Source organism: Trachymyrmex septentrionalis, unplaced genomic scaffold (assembly GCF_001594115.1).
Source record: "Trachymyrmex septentrionalis isolate Tsep2-gDNA-1 unplaced genomic scaffold, Tsep1.0 scaffold155, whole genome shotgun sequence".
Classification (NCBI taxonomy): domain Eukaryota; kingdom Metazoa; phylum Arthropoda; class Insecta; order Hymenoptera; family Formicidae; genus Trachymyrmex; species Trachymyrmex septentrionalis.
This window is the reverse complement of record NW_017304705.1, coordinates 157,577-169,303: the sequence shown is the minus strand read 5'-3', so window position 1 is coordinate 169,303 and position 11,727 is coordinate 157,577. Positions and strand designations below refer to the sequence as shown.

Below are 11,727 nucleotides of genomic sequence, written 5' to 3'. Positions count from 1 at the left end.
CTTAATCCTGTTTTATCTTTTACATTCTCTTTTACATTCTTAGATTTATCGGCTTAGTACATTTCTGATGATAAAACAGTGATTATATAAGGTAAAATTTATCTTCGGAGCAGTCAAAGCAGTGTCGATAATGACAACATTCTATAATTACCTCCGGACTCTTTTTATATCGTCGAAAATTTATTTAGGGTTGATCTTTAATAGTATCTCGTCGGTGGTTGAACTAATTTAAAATTTACCTTTCTCCTTTTACATTAAAAGGTGAAAAAATAATTCTAAATTAAAAGATAAACTCTGATTTTACTATTTCTTGTATATATATACATATAAGGAGTAACAATAATGTCAAAGTAAAAACAAAAACGTGCAAGATAATAATACTTGCCATTGTAAATTACTACCACAAAGAGTAAAGCCCACGGCACATACAAAAACATAAGGTCGTAACACATAAGCAGTAAGTGAATTGGCCAATTACAGTAGAGATGGTAATGTCAGTAGCGAATCCAATGTTACGATTTCCTTACTGATTAGTCTTACGGCCTATTTTTCTATGTGCTCCCGGCTTAACTTAAGGATCTCTAATGCGTGGTTTACAATAGCAGTATTAGTAATTACAGGATGAGGCTGTAAGAGTTAAAAATTGATCAATTACAGTCGATTATTCTTTTCATATTTAACTGTGATTAGTCAATTTGTTACTCTTACAGTCTCATCTACTACTGCTACTGCTATTGTAGATCACGTATAATGCTAGTCACACACACTTTCCGTAACAGTAACCGTAACGGACGAATTGCCCAATCTTTAATTGGTCGAGATCTTTTGATCCTCTGCCATTATGCGCAATGGTTCACCTTACTTATTTCATTATGTGTGTGACTAACTTAAAGTCTATTCTACAACAGTCATAAACGTAATTATAAGGGATGTAATTGTAAGAATTGACCAATCACAGTCAAATATTCTCCTCACATTCTTGATTGATCAATTCTTACAACTACAATCGCTTACAATAATGCTTACAACTTTTATAGAATAGACTTAAGGGCTGCCACACACAAAATTCTGTAACAGTATGTGTAAGGTGTAAACTTAAGCCAATGAACCAATGTGAATACTGTTTTAAATTACATAATCTAACGGAAATGGAAATAACAGTAAATTTATTCATAACTTCATAATAAGGTGAATTTCAACCGGTTGAAACTCGCTTTATGAATAAGTTTACTGCTATTTCCATTTCCATTAGAGCACGCAGATTTAAAGCAATCCTGATTGACATCTTAATTAGCTCATTGGCTTAAGTTTACATCTTAAAGATGCTGTTACATAAATTTTGTGTGAGAGCCCTAACTGCTATTATACATTATCGCTTCAAAATAGGTTAAGTTGTCGCTCAAAATTCAACACTGTAAAGCCTTAAATACAATGCGAATGAATAGCGATGACAATAGAAATAACACGATTTCAATCTGTCAGAAATCAGATACACTGGAATATATACTTTCTGATAGGTTGAAATTGTGTTATTCCTATTGTTATTCCTGCGCATTGTGTTTTAGGCTTAAACTCTTTTATGGATTTTAGTTGTCACTGGCAGTAATTGTAGTCACGTTGATCCTTTTGACTTATAAAAGTGATCAAATTTACTAGAATACTGATAATTTTTTTATCTTGATTGAAGATAAATCAGGGAATCGATTTTAAGGGTCGATTCTATATTTTCAAAGAAAGAAAATTACAAAAGTAAGCAAATTTACTAGATGTTTACTAAGTATTGACCAATGAAATAATCAGTATTCTAGTAAATTCGTTTACTTTTATAATTTTTACCTTATTTTAAGTATAGAATCGATTCTCTGATGTGTAGTGTTGTGTCGACAATAATGGACGATTGGAACGCAACTTTTGTCGCCATGTGCACGAAAGTATTTAGGGATATTGCAATTGGAAAGCACCCATTGTGTAGTTACTATCCACTTCTTCAGAAGGCAGTAGTGCGCGGTAGCATTTGCGGTTACAAGTTTTGGGCCGTCATGTCCTCTGTCTGTTTATACTATGTCTGGTACGGTCTAGTGTTACTAATTTATAGGTTATTCACGACCTTGTCTCCTTGCACATTGTTATTTTTATAGTATAATTTTATAATCGTTATTTTATATTTGATAAACATCATTAATGGTAATCAACATTTATTTTAATATCTTGTATATATTATATTTTTTCATACGTTTACATTATTTCATTATGTTACTGTTTTTACTATTAACATATATTAAGAAAATAAACATTAAAAGATTATATAGGTCAAAACGCAGGATGTTACTACACGATATCTATTTATCAATATTAAACTATATAAATGTTTCGATTTCTGTTATCTAGTTATCATCAAAGTACAACAAAATTATCTTATTGAATCTAGTTTTTGAATGATAAATTATTCGAAATGATTGTTACGTTTACATTCTTTATGCATATACATCTTTTGAAAAGTTTATCATAACATACACATACAAGTTCTTCAACATAATTGGATCAAATATATTAAAAATTTTAAAGATGTATATTTAGATAGGTATACATTAGTAATATATACATATATTTTTTAAATAATTTATACAGGAGAAATAGAGACTATTGACTATACACACTTTTTTTTGTCTACCCTTGATGTATACACTCGGATTCCTGGGATTCCATCCATATTTGTTATTATAATTTCTGTAAAAATAAACATATTTCAATTAATTTTTTTTTCAGTCAATAGAAAATTAATTAAGAAACAAGTCTGTAATATGTAAAAGTCGAAAAAATTATGGAGCTTCAAGATATATAGATTAAAAAAAAAAGAAAAGTTTAGAAACGTGAAAAAGGATGTTTAGATTTAGCAAACTATACTAGGGTTTCTGGAACCCTAGTGTGTATAGCTAAGGTTAAATATTAAATATATTAGCACATATATGTCTTGTATATAGTCTTGTATAAGCATTTGCAAGTATTACAATATCAATCAGATGATGTAATCCATGTGTCATCCTTTACAGATGGGTGTAGATAAACCAGTGGAGTGTCCTCCGATAGGGTATGCATTCAATCTTATTATTATTAGGAGATAATATTATTACTATCTATTAGGATTTAGCAGGACATCCTGATAATTGGATAATGTTTTAAAGCGATCTGAGTTTTTTTTATAGGTGAAATGTCCTGATTTATGCTATATAAAATTAGTAGCTCTGAAAAGTGATTTTAAAATGCATATTGCTTATATTTCCCTATTTTTACAACAAAAAAAAAGAAACAATTACCAATTTTGTATCTTGATTTTTTATGTTGATTTTATATGATATAACCCTAATTATATTATTACTCGCTAATGCCCGTTCCTACCAATGTAGATTAACTCAGATAGCCAAATCTGAAGAGACAGATTTTGAGCAGAGTCTGCTACCAATTTCTGATTGCGACACAGAAAGGCAACAAATTGTACACAGAGTTGTACTATCAGACAATGGATACTTTCCAATTGCAATATCCCTAAATATTTTTGTGCACATGGCAACGCAAGTTGCATTCCAATTGTCCATTATCGTCAACAACACTACATATCTGGGGATTGATTCTGTATCTTCAAAGAAGGTGAAAATTATAAAAGTGAGCAAATTTACTAGGTGTTGACCAATGAAATAATTAGTATTCTAGTAAATTCGTTCACTTTTATAATTTTCACCTCATTTTAAGATACAGAATCGATCCCCTGTACTCAGGTCAAGGGCTGTAAGCTGATGTTTTCTAGTGACAATTATATATTATTAATTGCGACAGCTATAAATGAGGTTGGAAGACGTTGAGTGGTCGGCACCTTTACTTTTTTTTGTTTAATAGGTGAAAAAAGCTACATTTAATCTAACTCTATCTGAAACAAATCTTAACCGTGCACAGGGTACATATTCTGTTCCAATTGAATCATGCACAATGTTACACTTTGTATATTCCTGTGTACGTTTGTGTTAAGATGTGTTAAGCAATTAGAAAGCACCCAATATCAACAAACTGCTGTCAAAAATATGACAAAGCTTGATGACATGCTATGCCAGCAAATTGGTAACAGAAACCGAACAGAGTCTGCTGACATAATCTTACGGCAGCATTGAGCAAGATCTGCCATTTTCATAAACGACCTCGCCACGAGATGGACTTGCTTCTCGTAAGAAGAAAATGTCCAGGAATCCTATAAGAATTGGTATATTCTTATAGGATTCCCAGATGTAAATCCAGTATGTAAATCATAGGCAAATCTCCTAAAAAGATTTCCAAATTCCTTGGAGTATGCTTTCTGAATCTCCGAATATTTGTTTGATTATTTTATGACTTTCTTATGTGTATTTTTAAATGTCAAGCTAAATCACTTATATTTTAGCAATAAAACTACTGATTATTTTCAGCATATATAAATATATAATTATATATAATTCTATATAACTATATGTATATATATACGCAAAATTTCTTATAATAAACCAGGTCGATTTAAATGAAAATGACAGATCTTGCTTTTTCTGCTGCCAATCTGCTGGCTTATAAGAAACCAGGTCGATTTAAATGAAAATGATAGATCTTGCTCTTTCTGCTGTCAATCTGCAAGTTATGTCAGCAGATTCTGCTCGGTTTCTGCTCGCAATCTGCTATCAGATTCTGTCGGCAGGTTCTGTTTGATTTTTGCTGCTAGTCTGTTTGCATAGAATATTAACAAGTTCTGTCAGCAGAACAGGAACAGAATGCGACATCAGTTGTGGTCAGTTTGCCAACATCTTCTGATCAAATCTGCTATCAATCTGTCGACATTCTGCTAACATTTTGCTATTTGGGAACTTATAAATCTTGATTCAACGTTTTATCTTTTTCTAATTTTTATTACAGGCTTGCCGCTGAATCACTAGTTTCACTTTACTTACTATTTTGAAGAAGGTTGATTTTTACTCACTTTCATAAAAACTTATATTCTCACTTTTTTCCGATAAAATTGTATTATTTCTGTGTTTGGAAATTATGGAATAAAATTCTATAATTTCTGTATAAGTTATACATTTTTAAAATTTTTGCTGCGTATTTTATTCCTTTTTTGTGAATATAGATTTAAATAATTCGAATCTCCTGTGATATATGGTGGCGGCATTCTTTTACTTTATTATTGATTATTTAAAGACGGTTTCCATTTAAGCATTTTATTATAATTTACAGTTATTTCAATCCACATAAAGTAAATCAATTTATTGCGCTAGTCATGAAAAGTATTGTAATATTGCCATATGTACTTGTGCCATGTAAGATAATAGCTTTATCAGTATGAAAAACTTATTACAAAATGTAGTATTACTTGTACTAATGCGTAAAACTTATTGCAATATTGTACCAAATAACGTTGGGTTGGAGAAAAAGTTCTGTGGAATTTTGTTAATTCAAATTGTATACAAAATATATTTATTGTGAAATTTTCGATTATCTGACGTAAAAGTTTAAAGTTTTTTTTTAAAAGTTTGTTTGTAAAAAATGTTCCTACGACTTCTTGTTATCAAGTTACACGCGGATTAAATAAAAGAGCATTCTGATTTTGATTACTCATAACTCCGTTAAAAATCATCATACCATAATTAATAAAATAGATTCTTAAAGCTTTGGTCTATCGAATAATATCATTTTTTAAACATAAAATATATAGAAATTTGAGTTATAAAAATGTGATATTACTATTATTTTTTTAATTATTGACCATTGTGCAATGGTTATAAGGTAGTAGTATCATATTTTTAGCTCAAATTTATATATTCTATTTTTCTAAATTAGCAATTATACCACTCAATAGAATAATGTTTTAGCTTTATAAGAATCTGTTTTTTAATTGCAGTATGATTTTTAATGGAGTTATGAGCAATCAAAGTTAGAATGCTCCTTTTTACTTAACTCGTGAATAACTCAAAAACAAAAAATCGTAGAAATATTTTTAAAAAACGATTTTGTAAGGAAAACTTTCACGGTATATTAGGTGCGCAACTTAATTCTCGATCTTTTTCATTGAACTTTGATACTAATTTATAAAAAGTCGAATAGTTACCTAATCTTCAAAATAATCTCCCTCGTTTTTTTTATACATTTGTGCCATCTTTCAGGAAGCTGCCAAATTCCATTTCGGAAAAAGAGGGTTGTTTTAAATTTATAAATTCGACTATACTTTTCTCGACATTCTTGACATAAGTAAAATCAGTATCAGTCAGATGATGTTGCAAGGATCTAAAAAGATAATCTGAAAAAGCGAAGTCTAGAGAATACGCCGGGTGCGATAAAATTTCCCAGCTCAAGTCGGTGATCGTTTTCAAAGTCGTTTTTGCTGTGTATGGCCGCGTTATGAAGCAAGATGATCTTCCTTCTTCTCTTGCCGGTGTAAGATCTTTTCTTCTCCAATGCGTCACTAACACGAATCAATTGCTAATAAGCTGACAATTTGAGCAATGACCGTTTCACTAGGTTGGAGCAATTCGTAATGAACGACACCCTGCTGATCTCATCATATACATAGCAACACCTTTTTGATGTAGATATTCGGTTTTGTGATTCTACTCGAAGACTGTTCCGGATAAGCCCACGATTTTTGTCTCTTTGGATTATCGTAGAGGATCTATTTATCGTCACAAGTTACACTCTTATGCAGAAAACCTTTCTTTTTCTTGAATCGGGGTAACAACGACACAGCAATATCATAACGTCTACGCTTATTCTCAGCTGTGAATTCTTCAGCTCAGCTGTGGGGAACCCAATGGCCCTCCTTTTGAATCCTCCCTAGCTTATGTATGCTTAGGAATGGCTTGCCTTGTTACTCCGAGTTTCTGTGCGAGCTCTGACTGTGTGCGACAGGAATTTTCTTCCAAAAGTTGTTTCAGTTCCTCATCGTTGACTTTCTTTGACTATCCCGGACGTTTTTCATCATTAAGGTCGATATTTCCATTCTTAAACCGCTGGAACCACTTTTTACAGGTACTGTAAGAAACAGCATTCTCTCCCAAAGTCGAACAAATTATTTCCTGTGCTTCAGCAGTACTTTTTTTTAATTGAAAAGCGAAAAGAAGGCAATGCCTCAAATGCTGCTTCTCGAACGACATTGCTTTTTTTTTTTAAGTTAGATAGTACAACCGCCAACAATTACAGTGCGTTTGGAAAGTTAAAAATGGCACTCCAATATGGCGAAAAAGATATGTAAATTTCAATAGATACTTATTGATTGAAGTTAGGAGCCGAGAATTAAGTTGCGCACTTAATAGATAATCGAAAATTTTTGCAAATTTTTTTGGCAGACCCACAAAATAAAAAGAAAAATTTTCCTCTTTTTCAGCTTGTAGTTTTCTATATATATAAAAATTATAAAACCTACATAAATTAAAAGAATATAGTCACCACTTAAAAATAGAGATTTCAAGCTTAAAAACCATTTTTTAAATTTAAATTTTGTTCGTTTTTATAACGAAAATTCTATATATAATTTTGAGCTAACAAAATACTGTAGAACTTTTCCTCCAACCTAATATAATATTAAGGGAAAATTATATTATAAAGATTTAAATATGTTCTAATTTTATTGGTTATGAAAGACTTAAACAAACTTAATGAATCTTAATAAACTAGATATATTAAATAATGATGTATTTAATTTGAAAATAATAACTTTGTTTCCAGATACTCCTTCCATTCCTAAATTGTTTCATTTTCTGAATTTAGATGCTTATTATTAGTTGAACTTTGTCGTCTTCTCTGCCGAATGTGTTGAACTGTGTTCTTAACGATACCGTTTTTAAATTTAAAAAGTGCCTTTAAGTTTAATGGAATATTAAATAATGAAAATATCATCGTCATGGGATAACATATTCAAAATAATAAAGTGCTAATCCTTAGATATTATTCTATATAATTTTAATCAAATCTAAAACAAACTTATTACTCAGCGTTTAAAAACATTTCACTTTTTTCTCACTATTTCGAATACAAAACTCACTACTTTCATTTTTTTGGGAGCACTCAGCCGGCGGCAAACTTGTTATTACTATAAAAAGATGAAGAGTTATTTAAACTGAAATTAAGGTTAAACTACATTGGTAGAAACAAGTATGACTGATTTATTTGCATAATTTCGACAAATATTTTTTATTAAATATTTACAAATTGAAGCAAATTTTAACTAAATGGTATGTACATCTTTTAAATTTCAAAATGCTTCTGCATTTCATGTCAACATTTGTTAATATAATTAATAGTAATTGATAATGTTATTATATTTAAGTTACAAATACTTAATTTTATGTTTTGATTTATACAATCGATCACTTAGCACTGATGATCAATACTTCTAATATTAAAAGATTTGTTTTTTTTTTTTTATAAAGAGATGAGATGTCTAAAAAAGCGCTTAAAAAACAACAGAAGGAGCTGCAAAAAGCAGCAAAAAAGGCAGAAGGAAAAGTTCAATCTGTAAGTTATTCTGTAAGTGTTTATTAAGAAAAATTAAGTTTGTCTGTTTTCGCTAATTAAACAAATGTTTTAAAATTTTATGTAAAATCAAACTGAAGTATTTTTTATACATAATAAATTTAATCTAACAAATTAATAAAATAAATATTGCGATTGATACTAGCATTCTCAGCAAGAATCTACAAATGAATCTGAGGATGTGTCTTTGGGAAAGTATGGACAGATGAGTATGATTCAGAGTAAAGAGAAATTCGAGGATAGAAAATTTACAGCGATCAAGAATCTGAATAAAAATCTAGAGAATCAGATTATTTGGCTCAGAGGTCGCTTACACACTAGTCGTGCAAAGGGTAAGTAATGTTATTTTATTGTAATTATATACACATAAAACTTTAATCTTGTATTTCTCTTTCTCTCTCTCTCTCATCTTACAGGCAAGCAATGCTTTGTCGTATTAAGACAACAATCGTATACTGTACAAGGATTAGCTGCTGTGAATGAAGAAATCAGCAAACAAATGATAAAATTTATATCCAAGTAAAATTTTAAAGACCTGTATAAAATTAATTCAAGTAACACAGCAGCGCTAAAAAAGCGATTATATGCGCTTTTTTAGCGCTTTGTTAACTTTATAAGCGCTACTTGGGAATTAGAATGAAAAATGCTATGTACTAACATTCTGTTTCATTTAGCATCACAAAAGAATCCATAGTCGATGTCATGGCCATAGTAATGCCTGTGCCCTCGAAAATCGAATCGTGTTCGCAAAAAGATGTTGAAGTTCATTTGAAAGAAATATTTGTCGTAAGTGCTGCAAAGTCACAACTCCCTTTACAAATAGAAGACGCCGCAAGACCTGCTGGCGAGGTGGACGAGACAGCGTTGAACGTGCGAGTGAATCAGGATACCAGACTGGATAATAGAGTTCTGGATTTACGTACTCCAGCCAATCAAGCGATTTTCAAGGTAGAAGCTGGTGTTTGTAAACTTTTTAGGGACATTCTGACAAGGAAGGTGAGCATTGATGGTATAAATGATATTTTTAGTGAAATGTTTTTTTATTTCATTTATTCTTTTTAGGGATTTGTGGAAATTCACACTCCTAAAATCATTTCTGCAGCCAGTGAGGGTGGAGCGAACGTATTTACAGTGTCTTATTTTAAAGGCAATGCTTACTTAGCTCAATCACCGCAATTGTATAAACAAATGGCAATTGCCGCAGATTTTGATAAAGTTTTCACTGTTGGAGCAGGTATATCCAATAGAAATATTCTCCTTGAACGTTATCTAGAATGCGCAAATTTTTCGAATCATTGGCAGACTTAATACTCTGGTTCGAAATACATAAAGGCGAACTAATTGTTCTAAAAGCATGAATATTATATCATGGAGAGGAGAAGAGTTGGTTGGAAAAATCCAGTGGATAGAAAAAATGTGAAATTTTGTCTAGGAAAGAGACTTTGTTTTTCCTCTATACTCTTAATTCATTCTCTATATTCTTACTCTGTATTCTTAACAATACCAAATAATCCCTTTATTCTTTTTTAAGAATTCAATTTTATTCTAATAATATATGCACAAAATGTTATTTTGGAAGTTAAGAGTAGAGAAAAAGAGAATTCTTTCTTAGCTCCTCCCTCCTCAGAAATAAAGCCTTATAAAAAATTAAAAATATTCTTCAAATATAATATTTAAAATATAATAACCCATAGTATTCAGAACATGTTTATGACTTAGCATGCATTTAGTATATAGTTTAGGTTATATATACTATAAAATTTTGAAATAAAATCACGTTTTGAATACTATGCAGACTAATATTTAACAATACTTGCTAAGAATATTACAATTAGTTTTCAGAGCGGAAGATTCCAATACGCATAGACATTTAACAGAATTTGTAGGTCTTGATCTGGAGATGGCCTTCAAGTATCATTATCACGAAGTGGTAGACACTATTGGACAGATGTTTACCGAACTATTTAAAGAATTACGCGATAAGTTAGTTGTATAATATATTTATTTTTATTATTGGTTTGTTTTCGATTTATATTTATAAGTTTTTGCAATTTATGATATTAACTTATCTCATTGGGATTTAACAGTTACGCAGATGATATAATGGCAGTTAATCAACAGTATCCAGTAGAGCCTTTCAAGTTTCTCGAGCCAGCCTTGAGATTGGAGTATCCACAGGCGATCGAATTATTGGCAGAAGCGGGTGTGATTCTTGGAGAAGAGGATGATTTGTCGACGCCGGATGAAAAGCTCCTGGGAAAACTTGTTAAGAACAAAGTAAGATACTAGACAATTTTAAGATAGACCAGAATTTAATAAAGAAAGATCTGAGAGAGAGAGAGAGAGAGAGAGAGAGAGAGAGAGTGTTTGTGTGTTTTAATCCTCATTTATATAAAATCAAAGTAACATTGGTGCAATTGGTCCTAAAAAATAAAATCAAAATTTATTTTTAATTCCTCAATGTAGTTATTGATTTAAATTTACTTTGCAATTGTACGTATCTTAAGCTTCTTTCCACATTGCAAATGTTACAAGTGTTTTTTTTTTTTTCAGTATGATACAGACTTTTACATTTTGGATAAATATCCTCTTGCTGTAAGACCATTCTATACCATGCCGGATCCAAATAACTCTGTAAAGTATTCTTATACTGCATAATCGCACATAGTATTTTCTTTTCTTTAATAACTGTCGATCTTGCATTGTAGAAAGTATCCAATTCGTATGACATGTTTATGCGAGGTGAGGAAATTATATCTGGCGCACAACGTATTCACGATCCAGATTTTCTTACCGAACGCGCTAAGTATCACGGAATTGGTGAGTGAAATGTTTGCACAAAAATTTTTGCGGATATTTAAAATTTGGGAGATCTGATTTAAATCAAATGAAAACCGAAATTGTTTACAAATTGTTTTTTTTTTTATGTTATGTTAAGTAAAAAGTCATCGCGTATTTTTTAGCTCAAAGTTGTATATACAATATCTTCATCAATAATGAATGAAATTCAAATTTAAAAAAAGAGTTTTAAAACTTGAAATCTCTACTTTTAAAAGCTTATCACATTTTTTAAGTTTATATGAGTTTGATAATTTTTACATACCAAAAACTACGAGCTGAAAAAGACGAAAAATTTTCTTCTCACTTTGTGGATTTGTAACGTGTCCAAAACGAATTTGAGAAAATTTT

At 30.6% G+C, this 11,727-nt stretch overlaps 1 protein-coding gene across 3 annotated transcripts in view; it reads left to right on the top strand.

Moving 5' to 3' along the window:
* Window positions 1-2,000: 2,000 nt before the first annotated feature.
* LOC108745892 (aspartate--tRNA ligase, cytoplasmic) overlaps window positions 2,001-11,727 on the top strand; it is a 12,098-nt gene continuing 2,371 nt past the window's right edge. Inside the window, exons 1-11 of one of the 3 annotated variants that reach the window (XM_018482300.1) lie at window positions 2,001-2,068; window positions 3,051-3,088; window positions 8,436-8,532; window positions 8,684-8,870; window positions 8,955-9,057; window positions 9,213-9,534; window positions 9,601-9,772; window positions 10,374-10,521; window positions 10,626-10,815; window positions 11,092-11,172; window positions 11,247-11,358. In XM_018482300.1, the coding sequence (XP_018337802.1) occupies window positions 3,051-3,088; window positions 8,436-8,532; window positions 8,684-8,870; window positions 8,955-9,057; window positions 9,213-9,534; window positions 9,601-9,772; window positions 10,374-10,521; window positions 10,626-10,815; window positions 11,092-11,172; window positions 11,247-11,358 (1,450 nt within the window). In that variant the 5' untranslated portion in view covers window positions 2,001-2,068. The other 2 variants (XM_018482301.1, XM_018482299.1) reach the window with 2 other exon arrangements.